We start from the raw sequence: 16,108 nt of genomic DNA, 5'->3' as shown, positions 1-16,108 counted from the left end.
TCCTCACCCCCGATTTTGGCATTTTCTCCTGGAAAAGAAAGAGTTCCCAGTCATGCCGGGCTTGCATCTGCACCACACCTCTGTTGCAACTCCCATCTACAAAACTGTATGATTTTGGCCAGGGCTCTGGGCAGCGATGCTGACAGCTGAGATTTAAAAGGACATTTTGAGGTTTCATTTCCTTTCAGTCCATGGGAAAAAAAGAGCCCCAGGTCCCTGGGCAGGCGAGACAGCTTAGTCACTCATTCTTCTCTGATTAACGACGGGAGCAATTAGGAGGTTTTAAGTAAATGGAAAAGCAAAAGTCGATTACTTGCAGACACTGAAACAAAAGATTTGCAGTTAAATATCCAAGGTGACTAACTCTCCCTCAGCTCAGCAAGCCCCTCCAGGGGATGCTGGGGGGGCCACTGACCCTCCCTGCCTGGTAGCCCTGGCTACCCCACCAGCCACCGCACTCAGCCCTGGGCAAGCAAGAGGGTCAGGGCCCTGCAGGGCATCGGGAGGAGGTGGTCAGCGGCGCGTCGAAGCAGTGACACAAGGTGACGCTGTATCTGGCAAGATGTGGGCTGCTAGTGGTGGTACAGCCGGGCTTTGCTTGAGAGCAGATGATGGGAAGCCCACGGTCATGATGCCAATGGGTGCCCCAACCCCATAGCACCCTGCATGGGGCTCACATGTCCCACAGGGGAACCAGCTAAGCCACCCACTGGCTCCTTCCCCAGGCTGAATAAAACCCCCCAGCAGTGCTGGGGGCTACGGAGAGCATTCCTCCCCCATGGCTGCACAACTGAGGCCACCTACGAGTGGCCATCCCTCTATGAGTAGCTTTGGCTGTGCATCCAGCCAAGAGCTGGAGGGGTCTGGGGACAAGTGACAGTTCAGGGAGCTATACAGTCCCCTATCTCCTTACAGCCCCACACCCAAGCTCCCCCCAGGTCATGGCGGGATGAGAGAGAGGTGGGGCTCAGCTGGCTCCCACCCAGCCACCGCCCCGTCCTGGGTGCGGGCTCAGACACCCACAGCAAAGTGCTCCAGCAAGCCGGGTGCACACACAGGGACCTGGCAGGGCAGTGCCGGGCGTCCCCAGCCACCCACAGACAGTGCTTTCCCAAGCCTGGTGTTTGCTTTAGGACCACCGAGCTCCTGGCACTGACACCCTCCTGCTGCTCTGGGTGCTGCCACACCAGTCCCCATCACATCGAGCCCCGCACACTGCAAATGGCACCGTGCAGAGGCACCAGTCCCCAGCAGCCAGGGTTACTGGGCTGGCACAGGCTCCGGCATGTCCCTCTGGTTTCTGGCAAGAGCAAGGGGAAGTCACCAGCTTTGTGGTTGCAGAGGTGTGCCAACAGCACCCACCAACGCCTGGCTCAGCAGAAGCCCCAGCACCAGCACCTCTGATCAGACTTCATCTGTTCCTCAGCCTCCGGGTTCTCCTCCTTCCCTCCCCAGCCATGCCCATGACTAAGCCGCACGTGGCGGCTGCAGGAGGAGATAAAGGGGCTCTGCAGCAGCCAGCTTTGCACAGGGAGGGCAGAGAAAGGGCTCTGGCTATCCCAGCTGCCAGGCAAACCCCTGATGCCAGGCTGGACATGGGGCTGGGTGAAATGCCACGACCAAGGAGTAGGGTCCAGCTATGCCACATCAGCTCTGCACCCCCAGCCCTCCCTGCCCCGTCCCACACACCCTCCCCACCACCTACCCAGCCAGCACCACCATCGCGGGCACGGCAGGGCACGCAGCTCCTGTGAGGGCACCCTGGCAGGGGGACGAAACAGGCAGCACAGGTTTGTCCTTCTCCTGGATGACACCCGAGGACCGTGGAGCCTGAGGCTCATCTGGGCGAAACCAGCCAGGAGAGGCGGCTCCTGCTCCCGCCCACCCCCCCAACCGGTCATGCCACCGCACCCGTCACCGAGACCAAAGCAGCACCAGCACAATGGCACGGGCCTGGCGGGAAGGCAACAGCACCAGAGAGCCCGTGCCGCCAGCCTTGCAGGTTGCAGACCCAAAGGCATGTGCAGCCCTCGTGCATTGAGAGGTCACAGCTCGGCCAGAGCAGCCCTGGTCCAGTTTTAGTCCCTTTGAACCAGGGAAGGAGGTGAATTTCACCCTCAGAAGGATTCCAAAAGCTGTGGAAAGCTGCCCAAGCTGGTCCAGCAGCCTGGACTGGCTGGGTCTTGCCCCTGGAAGCATCTCCAGCTCCATCAGCAGCCCCACACATCCACATCCTAAGGCAGAAGCCAGCTCTTATCCTGACCTCCCATATAAGCTCCAGCTCTGGCACCTCTTAGAGCAAAGCCAAGGGGTAAAAACGAGCCATGAGCTCCAGGTCTAGCCCAGAGACCTTATTGCTTGGAGAACAGCATGGACAGCTTGACCATATCCTTCCCTCCAGCTGCCCGTATTTGCTGCCTGCAGTTCATTTCACTGTGGCAGAGGAAGCAATGCTCCAGGAACATCATCCTGGCAGCCCCTGGCATGCAGACAGCCCTGACAGCACGAGTGCATGGCCAGAGCTCGTTTTCCCCATCACCCTCAAAATCATGTGAAAATGAGAGTGACGCTTTAAATAGCTCAGGCCACGGCCGGCAGAGTCAGCAGATCTGGCAGCAGGGAGGTCAGCTCCTGCACAGGTTTTGCTGCACAGTTTGCTTGGCTCCCACCCAACAGCAGTGCCCTTCTCACTCACCGAGGATGGACGAGAGGATGCACTCATGACCTACGGAGTTACCTGCAGGATCAGGGCTGCCACAGCACCACAGCACATCCCAGGTGGGACAGAGCCCTGCAGGGACATGGCTCAGCCCAGGTGGCTCAATAGGGCTGGGGACCAGCTCAGCCTCCCCCAGCACTGGGCTGAGCCGCACGCCGCCGAGCAGGGCCCACCGGGGGTGCTCAGCAAAGCTGCTCTTTGGATGAGCATCCCCACATGCCCCTTCAAAGATACCAAATAACCTGAGGTTGGAGGTGTCTTTCCCCTTTCCTGATGTGGCAGGATCTTGGGTGGGCAGCAAAGGGTTAAAGTTTAAGGGGGAAAAAGTAGGGGAGGGTGGATGGCTCCTCTGCACCCAAAATAGTTCTCACTCCTCTACACCCCAGCCGTAGCCAGGCCAAGGTCCTGGCAGCCAGGCCTCTGGGGACGCAGAGCTGCCTCCTGCTCCCCAGCTGCCCCCAGGCTGGCCTGGCTGGCCCCCAGGGCACGGCCACCACACTCACAGCCCCCCCGAGGGACAAGGAGCGGGTCCCCCAGTGCTGAGCAGGGCGGCAGCAAGTGTACATGGCTGGGAGAGCACCCTGGCCACAGCCAGGGCACGGGGCTCTCCCAAACGCACCCCACGGGGTGGTGTGGGGATGGCAGGCACACGGTGCATGGCGGCTGAGGGGCTCCTGACCAGAGCAGCACACGTACCCACGCACAAACATGCACACACCCATCCCCATACACGCACAGATATACGTGCACACACACACACCCCCTGCACATTTATACACCCCCCCATGCACACGCACTTGCCCACATACACACAGAGGCACACACACATGCGTGTGCACACACACACACACACACCCCCCCCCCGGGAGGCTGGAGACCAGCGTCTGACAAATCCGAGCAGGAACAGTCATCCGCAAACTCCCTTTAGCCCACATCCCGTTTTGCAAGCCCAAAGCCCCACATCCCTCCCGCCAGACACGCCCTCCAGAGACCATGTCATCCCTCCACTGCTACTTAAATATATTGGGGGGTTGAGGGTGCCTTTGAAACTCCCAACCTTCTCCGGAACCCCCCTGGGTTTATGCAGCTGGGGTGAGTGGGAGCAGGAGCAGCAGCTGGGAGCAGGGTGCCCAAGCCCTTGTGGGATGCCACAGGGATGCCTCACCGGAGGCAGGGAATTTTCCCCCACTCTGGCCCAGAAAAAAAAAAAAAGGAAAAAAAAAGGAAAAAAAAGGACAAACAAGCTCATTGAAGCAGAGCCCCTGGGCTGGCTGAGCCGTGGCCCCCACACTTGTGATGAAACCTCGCCTGGCTCATTTCCCCAGCCCCCGCCGGACAGCCTGACTCAGTGGGGCCGCAGGAAAGCCCCAGCTCCCCCTGCCACCCCACAAGCATCCCGTGTCCCCTCGCTGCCAGCTCAGCAAGGGGGTGACAGCACGGGGATGTGTCTGCAGAACAGTGGAGGAGCAGACAGCCGGGGGGGCCATGCCATCACGTCCCTTTGCTGGGTGTCGTGCCCCAGTGAAGGTCCCTCTGTACCCTGGTGGTGATGGCCTGTGCCATGGTGGCAACGGCCCATAGGCCAGCCCGCTGGCAAGGGACCTGTGAGCAGCATGTGCTGGCCCAGCCAGGCTTGCCAAAGCTGCAGGGGAAGGAGTTAATCACTAATTTAGCCAGTAAATGATTAGTGAGTGTGGGCGGGTTGCTGAGGGAGCACAGGCTCCCAGCAGCCCCACAACCGGTGCCACTGACAGGGACATCCATGGGCTGGCAGACGGTGCCACCAGCCTGGTCAGCTCACACCTCGGGGAGGCAAGAACAGGCAGAAGCTGATTTCCACCCAGATAAAGGCAGCAAAACCAAAAGGCCCCCTCCTCACCCACCCTCCAGCTCCTGGGCGCAGGCAGAGGTGCTGGTGCAAGGCGTTGGGGCACTGCCCACCGGGACAGCCCCGCTGCACCCCCAGCCCTGCCCAGCGTGCTGGGGAGCAGCGTCCGAGGTAGGTAACGGAGCTGCCAGCGTCCTACCAGCACCTGGCCAGCGGGAGAGGAGCTGGGGAGGATGGGCAGCCCCACGGTGCACGTGCTGCCCAGAAGAAAGTCACCCAAGCGCCAACTTTCCCACGCTGGCCCCCTGCCTCCGCCCTGCCCCGTGCATCCCCCGCTCAGGCTGCTTCGGTTCTTCCTGGCGGCTGGGGAGGACAATGAGGGTGGCTCTTCCAGCAAGGGAAACCGAGGACAAGGCCACCAGCTGGGTGAAAGGTGCCCAGGTCATCCTTCGCAGCAGGGCTGCTCCAGCAATCCCACACCACTGCCTGGTCTAAAGGCACCCGCGGGGTTTGCTCGCTGCCCCTCGGCCACCCACGAGTGCCCCAAATCTTGGCGTTATGCAGACAGTGTGTCCGGGCATTGCCCACCAAAGGTGCACAGCATGGCAGGGGTGGGGTGCTGAGCCAGACCTCAAACCTGCAGCACCCCACAAGCCCTAAGCACCATCTGCAGCTGCTGAGCCGGGAATGACCCCACGGCTGTGCCCCCTGCCCCACCCTGCCCGCCAGCTCGCCCCACCACAGCTCCAGGCCCAGCTCAGCTCAGGCTTATCCCCACGAGATTTTAGGAAAGGCAGCGTGACAGCACATGATGGCTCTGGGCCCGCTAAGCATCAGCAACAACCAGCAGAAGGGACGGTGCCAGAGGTGCCACCGTCAACAGGGCACTGAGCAGAACCGAGAGCTGCTCCAACTCCCTGCAGGGAGTGGGGTGAGGAGCATCCCGCAGCACCAACGGGTGCACCCAAAGGGTTAAGCCCCAGCTGGCAGTTTAGGGTTTCAGGAATTTAAATCTGAGTTCATTTCCACCCAGAAACACAAACTCCTTCATATGGGCCTGACTCAGCCCAGCTGAGCATCCCCAGAGCATCCCTCCCACAGGGCGATGCCGGGCTGGGGGGGGGCAGGCACTGGCACCCCACCCAGGAGAACATGGTGGCAAAAAATAGCTGAAGGACGGTTTGTTCCTCATAAAAGCAAAATCCAGGGGCTGAACTGGTAGCGCTTCCTATTTTCCCCTCTCATACAGACCAGCAGAGACTGAAACAGGGAAAAACAAATTGGGAGGGAAGAGCAAAGTCCAGGGACAGTTTCCTCTCTCACCTCCCTTCACACAAACCCACTCAAAACCAGCCCCGGGGCATCTCTGTTGCAGGCTGCTATCAGAATTCAGACTGAGCTTATCTGGAACAAACGGAAAGTGCAGGCTGCTCCCAGTGCCTGCCCTGGCTCTTGGTGCACTCCACTGCTGCCTGCGCCCAGGGCACGGCTCAGCACCGCAGGACCTGGCAGTACAGGGATCACTGCCTGGCTCCAGCACTACTCCAGAATCCACGGGGAATATTTTCAGCTACACATCGGCTCAGAGGCATGGTCCAGGTGGAAAGGGGATGCATCCTGCCACCCCTCAGCAGCAGCCCCGTGCAGCTGCATGGCCGGCAGTGCTGGGGATGAGCCGAGCGGCCGCCTGCCCTCTGACTCACGCCTTTGTGGGGAAGGGTGGGCAGGATGGGGGCTGAGCAGCAGGAAGGGATGAGGCAGCAGAGCCTTAGAGAAGAAACCAGATGGGCCCAGGCCTGAACCGGTTCGTCGTCTCTCGCCCTGCCTTTGCTGCGCACAGCTCTGCCCCCGGATGAGTCAGAAGCGCCCGTAGTGCCAGCTCAGGGCTGGGGCACCCGTCGGGGACATGGCTCTCTGCTTCGCTGCCTGCAAGGTGCACCTTTCACCAGCACCCTGTGGCATCCCCCATTCCAAATGCTGGCAGCACCCCCTGTCCCCGGGGATGTCCCCGGATAGGCTCCGGGGGGGTCTGTCCCCACCGTGGCAGCACCCACCCCGTCTCCCAGCACCGCGCCCAGCTGCGGCGGTTGCACAACGCCGCTCCCCTCCCAGCCCAGAGCAAACAAACCTGCCGAAGCAGAGCCGTGCCCAGCGTGGCCGCGGGAGGATCTAAAGCAGACCACGAAATCCATGGGGCTGAAAACGAAGCAGCACATTCAGCAGCAGCTCCTCGGCCTACAAACAGCCGAAAAACCCTGACAGCACTCTCAACCGTGCTTAGGATACCTTTCATCCATTGCTCCCCAATCCCAACTACAAAACCAGACTCAGCCCCCTGTATCAGCCCTGCTCCTGTGGCTCAGGGCCGTATCCAGCCCAGCGGACAAGGGATTAACATCCGGCTACGTGCTGGCGGGTGTTTTCCCGCGGCGTGGATGCCGGTCTCCCGCTGCTCCCCAGGAACAAGGCTGCTGCGGGGCTGCGTGCGAGGAATGTGTGTGTGAATAATAAACAGCGTTCGGGGCCTTTGAATGTCTCCAGAGAAGCTGGTTGGGGCTGGACTGAGCCCAGTGTGAGACGTCTGCCCTGAACCGCCCTGCCCAAACAGCTCCTGAGGGGTGGGGGCAGGAGGAGATCCTGTGCTGATCCAGAGAAGACCCTCCTGCCCCGTCCCTTCTGCCAGCCTTGCCTTCAGGTGATGCTCCAAAGCCAGGGGGCACAGGTGCCCACACAGGCACCCCAGGAGGGCTAAACCCACCCTGGCCCAAAGTGCCACCTGCCAGATGGGCACAGGGACCAGGTTTAAGCCCACCAGAAGAGGTGATTGCGCTCACAGGACAGTCAGGATCCGTCTCATGGGCAGGGAGGTGGCTGTGGGGAGATTAAGCATCCCCACGGAGCAGCTTGGCTCAAGCTGGGTACCACCCCTAAACCCTGCACTGGACCAGGACCCACCGCCCTCACCCTGGCTGCAGTCACATCACCCCACATGTCCCTTGTCACCCAAGGTCCCACAAGTGCCTGGCCAGGCTGGAAAAGACCTACCAATCCTTTGGTGCTCACCCCATGGCGAGTGCTGCCCCACAGCAGGGTGGGCCCCAGCATTACCTCTCCCCAGATAAGGCCCAGTTCATCCACCACCACCGGCCGGGCCACATTGCATCTGCTCCAGCGTGGCGCAACCCCCATGGCAGCCGAGTCAGTGCTGGGTCACGGGCAGTGCTGCTGTGGGGTCCTGCGGCGGCAGCAGTGGCCTTTGGGCACCCACGCGGGGCCCGGTCACACCTGGGAGCTGTGGGACCAGGGGGGTCCCCAAGGCCAAGGGGAAGGGGCCAGATCAAACTTGGGCATCTCTGGGTCTCTCACACGCCGGGTGCTCGGGACAGCAGGGGGTGAGGGGGTCCTCGCTCGGGGGTGTCCCAGCAAATCTGTGCTTGGCAGGGGACGAGCAGCCGTCCCCTCGTGCCCCCCCTGTGCCCAGCCCCAGGGAGAGGAGCTGAACCTGGCATGCTCTCCCTCCACTGAGCTGGCTGGTGCCAGTATGAAACCCAATCCAGCACCACGGGAGGAGACCAAACAAAGACTTTTATGTACATCCAAAAAAAAACCCAACCATGAGGTATTTGAACAAAACAGCCCTGAGCTTGTTCTGGGCTCTGCCACAGCTCCTGCTGCTGGGGGGGTTCCTGTGTCCGGCTCCTCGGTGAGGCCAGGGCAGGGCAGAGGGGCTCCACCTGTCCCGCAGTGCCTGCCCCACACCATGCCCCCCATGCCCATTCCCTCCTCCCCATGGAGGGCGATGCCCCAGCCGAGGGTGGCCATAGGCTCCGTGTCTCCTATTGTCAAGGACTTTCCAGAATCACCACAGCCCCCAGTACACGTGGACACCTGCCCCATGGGGCTGGCAGCCAGCACCCAGCAGCATGGAGCATCACCAGCATCTTCCTTGCTGTGGGAGGGTGGGCAGCAGCCAGCAGAGCAAAGCAGCTCCTAGGTAGAGGCAAGGCAGGGATACTCCCACAGCAGGGATATTCCCAGTGTGGGGACGTTCCCAAGACAAGGCTCTGTCCTGGTCTCAGGTGATGCCCTGTATGCGCTGGGAGCAGAGGAAGGGGCTCAGGATGCTTCCCATGGCTGAGCCACCACTGCTTCGGGTGCCTGGGAGCTGGCAGCCCTGCTCTCCTGCTCCACGCAGCAGCACTGAGGGCACTCCAGCTTTGGGACACGTCCCTTCATGCAGGGGAACCCCCCGAGGAGTGTCACGCCTAGGCTGAGCAGAGCTGGCAGAGGGAAGGAGCCAGGACAAGCGTCCCATGCCCCAGGAGCCACCAACATAGCGAGAGGGGAGGGAGGTCCTGCCCCCATCCCCTGCTAGCTCAGGGCAGAGCATCCCATCCATCCCTGATGCATGGGGACATCCCGTCCTGGGGAGTCCCACAGCAGAAGAGTCTGAGCCCCCCAGAGCAGGGCTGGGAGCCCAGCTGCAGGCAGGGACAGATCCCCGGCAGGGAAGGGCAGGAGGGCACAGAGAAGGGCACTGTGCTCTGCCAGCCAGAGCTGGGACCTGCGCCGAACGCTGCTACGCTTTCTCTTTGAAAGGGGGGAAAAGGTGGAGTTTTACTCCTTCCTCCCCCTCTGGTCCAGAAGGCTGGGAGGAAGTCTGCTTGCAAGGAGCAGCTCTGCTCTGCCCCTTCCTCCCCTCCTGGCCCCCGTGGGACCCAGCTCGCCATAGAGCTGGTGCCGGTACATCCCAGCACAGGCCAAGGCTCAGGGGCCAGTGCGGGGCTCGTGGGGCACAGCTGCTACTTGGGGATCTCACGGCCTGGCACCTTCTGAAAACTGGGTGGTGGGACCAGACCTGGGTCCTGCAGGGGCAAAGCAGGTGCTCAGCCTCGTGCTGGAGAGCTGCTGCTCTCTCCTGCCTTCAGACAGATCCTGGGATCTCCCCAGCCCTTCTGCCTGCCGAAAGCTCAGAGACGCACGGAGCCCAGGGTCCTGGCGGTGTGGGAGGCAAGAGCCGACAGCTTTCCAGCTTCCCCCCATCTCCCCGCTCATTGGGAGCCGGGGCAGGGCAGCTGCTGGCTGGGTTGTGAAATAAAGCCTGGTCACAGGATGCCGTAAGAGGGATGGAAATGGGATGGGTGGGTCTGAGACTGCTCCTTCTCCATGGGCTGGGACCAGGTTCCTGCCCATGAGGCCGCCTGTGGGGTCTGTCCATGGGACCCACCACCCATTGCATCCCCATAGACCTGGGCTGTCTGCACACCCAACCCTGGGCTCTCTCGGTGGCTGTTTCAGTGACTGTCCCCATGCCCACGTGGCACCTTTGCTGTTCCCAGCATGGGGCCAGACTGGGAGAGCCAGGGGTGGGAGCCAGTGGCTTGCTGCAACCAGCTGCGGGGCTTAGGCAGAGTGACTGGGTCCCGTCGGTCCCCGGGAGGGTGGGACAGAGCTGACAGGGGTTGTGCCAAGAGGCACAGAGCTTCCCGGGGCTCAGAGCCAGCCTCTGCAGCAATTTGGGGGCAGGAGGGAAGCAAAGGCTTGGGAAATCCCAGCTGTTGGCCGTGCTTCCCTTGCTGGCTGCCTGCAATGGGTCTAGGGGTGTCTGATACTGCAGTGGGGGAGGGTTCTGGTCTATGGGGTGCTTTTCTCTCCCTGGGCTGACCCAAGGCCTAAGGAGAGCTCTCAACTGCGATGCTGGCTCTGCTCCTCCTGTCCCCAGCCCTCCTGCTCCCAGGCACAGCAGGGATGCCCTCCATGCATGCCCCAGCTTGCTCAAGGCAAGGCCTTTGGCTAAACCCTTGCTGGGGGAAGCAGGGAAAGCCCCCCCCAGGAGGAAAAGCAGCTCTGCCCTGAGGCTGAGCACAGGCAGGGCTGGGAGGGCTCCCACCTCCAGCTCACGTGGGAAGGCCATCGGCACAAGAGGCCCCGCAGACAGCGATGTCCCCTGCCCTAACACGCTGGCTCTGAGCAAGCCCCATGCCCCGACACGACGGCTGCAGGTAAGCCCCAGCTTGCCAGAACCAGCCCTTCCCCGCTGGCAGGGAGCCCTGACATGCCAGGGGAGTTATTTATTTCACGATGAAAGAAGACACACATTTCGTTACGAGAAACCATTCCGCATCTCCAGCATATTGCAGCACCGATCCCTCAGAGCCTCCCTCACCGCTCCCCCCGGGGCAGGGTGAGGATTTCAGCCTCAAGACCAACCCCAGAGCCCATCACCAGCAGCCACCACCTCCCATACTGTCTGGAGCTGATCCGTGGCCAGGGCTAGGAAATGAGTGTCGTGCTTAAGGAAGCCACAGCAAACCTCTTCTCGCTGTCGGCAACCTCCCCTCCTGTGGCACACTGCAGCCAGGAGCCTTTCGGCGTTTGCCAGGCACCTCTGGACCTGACTCCACAGCCTGTCCATCGGCACCCAGCCTCCCAGCAGAAGGATGCTCCTCGGCAGCATTGGGGATAAGCAGCCACCAAAGCCCGTTGGAGAGGAAAGGCTGTGGGTCCAGCACCAGAGGTGAGGCTCAGGGTCACCTCTGCCACCGTTGTGTGGGCTGGTGTCTGTAGGAAGTCCCACCCCAAATTAACAGCTGGTTTATTCAGCAATTAAGGGGCTGGTGACTCTCTGGAGATACCAGAACAAGGTGTGATCTCCCAGGGACCCTCCCTTCGCTGCCACCCACCTCCCCATCCCTCTGGGTATGGAGTCACCAGGCAGCTCCTGCCATGTCCCTGGGCTCTCCCACTCACTGGGTGCCTGGGACGACCAGCCCCACGGGACAGAGCCACCCAGCTCCCGCCAGCTACGCTCCACCTCACCCCCCTGGAGAAGCGGTCCATGGGGCTGGGATGCACAGGGAAGGAGTTATTCCAGCATGAGGGAAGAGCTTCATCCAACCCGTTGCTGAGGGCACCTATTGGGCAAGAAGGCACATATTGGGCAAGAAGGGACACTGCAAAAATCCAAGGCACCCAGTGACATCTTGGCTTTGAGGGCAGCCCTGGCAGGACACCCCATGCCTGCCACTCTCGTGTCCCCAGGCGATGGTGTCCATGCTGGGCACCCTTGTGCAAGGAGGGGAGCCAGTCACTGCTCCAGCCCCCAGAGCAGGTCAGGAGCAACTCTCGACCCACATTTGGGAGGAAGAGGAGGAGGAAGGCAGCCGAAAGGTGTGCACAAACTGGGTGACCCCAGTCAGGATCATGTCCAAAGCAGGGTGGCAGAAAGAAGTGCTTACCAGCTGCCCCATCACCACAGCTCTCCAGGCCCACGTGTGGTTGTAGAGACCCCAGAGAAAGGGAGGCAGGAGCTGCAGGCAGCACTGACCAAAAACCCTGGTGTAAATCACACCCCCCAAGCTGCCCTGTCAGCCCCAGTGCAGCAGGGCAGCCCCGCTGCTGGCAGGGATGCTGCCTGCCTGCCTGCCTGCGCAGGCAGCAGGAGAGCGGTGCAGCCCCACCAGCACCACCAGCGGGAGAAAAGACCCTGGTCCTGAGCCACCAACACATAAGTCACGCGCATGTGGCTCATGACCGCTGGGAGACGTTGGCATCAGCCCCACTGCAGCCACCGCTGCGTGGGCTGGGACAGGGCATGGGACCTTTGCAGGACAGCTTTGACGTCCCTATGCAGAGGGGACCACGCTGTGCATGGCACAGAAAGGCTTTTCATCACCTCCCTCCTGCCTTTAACCCACCTGCAGTGCTCAGAGCTCTGCTCCCAGCAGGGGGGAAGGATCTGGCCCAAGCTCTCACCATCTCCCCAGAGCCCCAGGGCTTGCTTCGCACCCAGCCAGCACAGTTCTGCTGGTGTAAGGGCGCTGCAGCCACGAGGAGCATTGCCAAGTCCGGAGCGTTCCTGTCCCTGCTGCAATTAGGGGCCACATCAGTCTGGGCAGCTCCTCCAAAATCCCCCAAGTTGGGAGGACAACTGGGAAAAGTTGCTTGGAAAGAGGCACTGGATCCCTCCCTGGGTGCCGACAGGAGCAGCGGCAGCAGAGAACAGACCGAGCTAGGCAGGAAAACCCGGAGTTTTCCCCACCGCGTTGCTTTGCATGCCTGACAGCAAGTCGTGCCTTGCCTGTTGGGTTACAGCCCCTCCCAGCTCTGGGGGCTGTTCACCAAGCGAGGAGCCTGGGTGGAAAGCAGAGAGGTGCTCAGTGAACCCAGTGGGCTCCAGTCTCTCCCAGGAAGGTGTCCCAGTACAGGTGTGGGTCCCTCCTGCTCACCCCGAACCTTCAGCACGGCAGCATGGCACAGGACATTCACCAGCCTAGCCCCCATAATCCTATTTCACAGGAATCCTATTTTCCCCATGAAAATTCATCTGCTGCCCCCAGCTCACTGAACATAGGCTGAAACCTCCCGGTTTAACGGCTCAGTCCCCACCAGGGTGCAACCATCCAGCCTGGCCTTGCAAATACCTAATTTCTGACCCAGCAGAGACAGGTTCCCGCACAGGAAACTCAGCCGGGCTTTTCCTTGTTATTCTTCCCAGGCTCTTCAGGATTAAGACCACAGGGCTTGGACCGGGAGAAGTCTCTGCCCAGAGAATCAGCAAGTTAAAGGGAGATGGAGGATGTGCTTGGACCCAAACGTGCTGCGGACAGCAAGACTCGACACCGTGTTGTGCACAGACCCGAGCCGGCGCAGCCTCATGGAACAGCCCCGTCTTTAACTATGCAACGCAAAAACCCCACAGCGGGTTACAATCTCTCCTTCAAAGCTTGCAAACCTGCTGGTGTCCTGCTGAGCCGCATACCACGTAAGCATTCCTGCCAGCCGGCCCAGGACGGCAGGGCCTGGCGAGGCGGAGGGACTCCACCGGACGCCACCAGCCGTCGAGCCCGTGTGCCGGTACTGCGGCGGCCGTACTGCACCGCTCCATCAGTGCCAGACCCACAGCAGCTTCTTCCCCAAAGCCCTTGGGGAAAAAGGACTTCAGAGCCGCTCCCATGGCTTTATGGCGGAGACGGAGGAAAGATACAGCAGAGCCAACTCCAAAACCCCAGTGCTCCCCGAGCCCTTGAGCTCTCCGCAAGGCGCACAAGGTCCAGCACGAGGCCACGCTGCTCCGTGCCACCCGACTAGGTGCGGCTTCACGGGGGGGTTGCTTAACCCGGCGGAGAGGAGGGTTTCTCAGCCTGGGGAGCTGAAACCGAAGCCAGAGCACGAAAGGGCTTGGAGGTCAAGTCCTGCCGGCTCAGGAGCCCCAGGGAGCGAAGCACCAGCATCACAAGTGACGCAAGGCAGTTCGGGGTGGCGGGGGGGCACAGCACCCCGACGGAGGGGTGACCCCACTTACGGGGGTCAAGCAAGTCACTACAGGCACCAATTAGCAGCCCTGCCCCCCCGCCGCCACCCTCCCAGCCATCGCTTCGCACAAAACCCTGCCTGTACAGAAGCCGTAATCCCACGGTCAGCGATTCCCAGGCGGCACGGAGCAGACATCCTGCGCCGGGGGCAGAGGCACTGCCGGGCAGACACCCCGGGACAGCCGGGCTCTCAATAACCACATTGTCACCCTTCCCCTTCCCACAGTGCTGGCGGGGACACTGCTGTGTCCTGCCCATGCTGGGGCAGGCCTGGGGCATCCCAGGGGGTACCCCAGGGATGCAGCCAGTCCTTCTCCCCACCCCAGAGACCTTGCGGGGGGCTTTCCGAGGGATCCCCCAGCACTGCTAAGGGGGGAAAAGTTTATCTGCCGGCTCAGCCCCAGCAAACCCCACGCTGACAGTGGTTTCCCTGCGCAGGACCCGGCTTGCCAGCATCTCTTGGAGCCCCGCTCCCCCCCTTCCCTCCCCACAGCCCGGGGAAGCTCAGCACAAGAACACGCTTCCCGGTCCCCGGAGCCAACATAAACACCCCCGGCACAACTCAGCCTTTCATCTGGGAGGCAGACAGGCACCTCGGGTGCCCCCCTCCCCCCGCCCCCCCGTGTTGTGCCCAGCCAAGGGGACAGGCAAAAACGCTGGGAAACTGCGACGTGGTGGAAAGAAAAAAAAAAAAAAGTTTAAAGTCCGGGAGAAAGGGAGGAGAGCAGGCGGGCGGGGGGGGCTCCCGGGAACACGCGGAGTGGAGGGGCGGGTGTCCCCACCCGGCTTGAAAAGAAGTATGGGGAGAGCCCGTCCGGGCTAAGGGGAGAGGGGGATGCGCGGCGGGAGCTCACCCGCGATGTGCTGGCGGCGACCCTCGTCCAGGTGCGTGGAGACCACATCTCCCATGGCGAGCGGAGCCGGGCCGGGGCGGGCGGCGGCGGGAGGAGGAGGAGGAGGAGGAGGAGGAGGTAGAGGAGGAGGAGGAAGGCAGCGCCCGGGGCGGTCAGGCAGCGCGGCGCCCCATGGCAGCCCCAGCTCCGCCGGCCTCCCCCGGCCACTCCCCCCGCACCGCCCCGCTCCGCCGCGCCCGCCGCCCCCGGCCTCGGCCTCCGGCTCTCCGGCTGCGTGTGCGTGTGTCCCTCCTTGTAATTAGCCGCTCTAATTTGCTCGCTGGGGGATGGGGGAAGCTCAAGGAGAGCGGTGTGCCGCCCCACCGCGCTGACACCCCCCACCCCCGCCGCCCCCGGCGTGCGCTGGGTGCGGGGAAGCGGCTCAGCCCGGTGTTAATCCTCGGAGGGCAGCGCTGTGTCCCCCCTACATGGCACCACTGTGCATCCCCCCCGGCATTGCTGTGCCCCCCCGACGTGGCATCAATGTGCCCCCCCCGGCCACCCCAGCACTGCTGTGCATCCCCCCAGCATAGCTGTGCCCCCCCCCCCACGTGGCATAAGTGTGCCTCCCACATGGCACTGCTGTGCTCCCCCCACATGGCATCACTGTGCCCCTCCACATGGCATTGTTGTGCTCCCCCCCATGGCATCACTGTGCCACCCCCTACATGGCACCGCTGTGCTCCCCCCACATGGCATCACTGTGCCCCTCCACATGGCATTGTTGTGCTCCCCCCCATGGCATCACTGTGCCACCCCCTACATGGCACCGCTGTGCTCCCCCCCATGGCATCGCTGTGCCCCTCCACATGGCATTGTTGTGCCCCTCCTGGCATCGCTGTGCCCCCCCCAGCATCGCTGTGCCCCCGCCGCACACGCTGCAGGGCCCCACGCCAGCTCCCGCCGCTGCTGGCGCCAGGCAAACCAGCTCCGTCTTGGCACCAGCCTCCTCCACTCCTGACATTGCTTCACGGGGCGATTGCAACACCCGCTCCTCCCTTCCTACCTGCGCCCTCACGCTCAGGCCCTCGCCAGCCTCAACCCCGAGCTCCTCTCGGTGCCAAGGTGCCGGGTGGCCATGGGAACCAGTGGGGCAGAGCGGGAGGCAAGCGAGGGGCCCCTGACCCCCCCCGCCTCCCGGCAGCTCTCAGTGTGCAGTTAAACGGGATGGGAAAACTCAAATTGCCGTTGATTTTGGACAAGGGCTGGTTGGCCCTGGGGTGGGGGAAGCTGGGAGGGGGCTGGCATCTCCCAGATCGCCCAGCATCGCTGGGGAGCTGGCGGGCACCCTCCAAGGGGGATATCAGACCCAGAACCGCCGCACCCACCCAGCAAAACCCCCTCGCACACGCTC

At 62.3% G+C, this 16,108-nt stretch overlaps 1 protein-coding gene across 2 annotated transcripts in view; it reads right to left on the bottom strand.

The window, feature by feature from the left end:
- Positions 1-14,922, bottom strand: part of NIBAN2 (niban apoptosis regulator 2) — a 31,363-nt gene extending 16,441 nt beyond the window's left edge. For both annotated transcript variants that reach the window (XM_074923413.1, XM_074923414.1), the window contains exon 1: positions 14,716-14,922. In XM_074923413.1, coding sequence (XP_074779514.1) covers positions 14,716-14,770 — 55 coding nt within the window. In that variant the 5' untranslated portion in view covers positions 14,771-14,922. The remainder of the gene's footprint in view (positions 1-14,715) is intronic.
- Between the last annotated feature and the right edge of the window lie 1,186 nt (positions 14,923-16,108).

This window comes from Athene noctua, chromosome 20, assembly GCF_965140245.1.
Source record: "Athene noctua chromosome 20, bAthNoc1.hap1.1, whole genome shotgun sequence".
In the NCBI taxonomy this organism is placed as follows: domain Eukaryota; kingdom Metazoa; phylum Chordata; class Aves; order Strigiformes; family Strigidae; genus Athene; species Athene noctua.
Note: the sequence above shows the minus strand (reverse complement) of the source record. Positions and strands in the feature narration are given on the sequence as shown.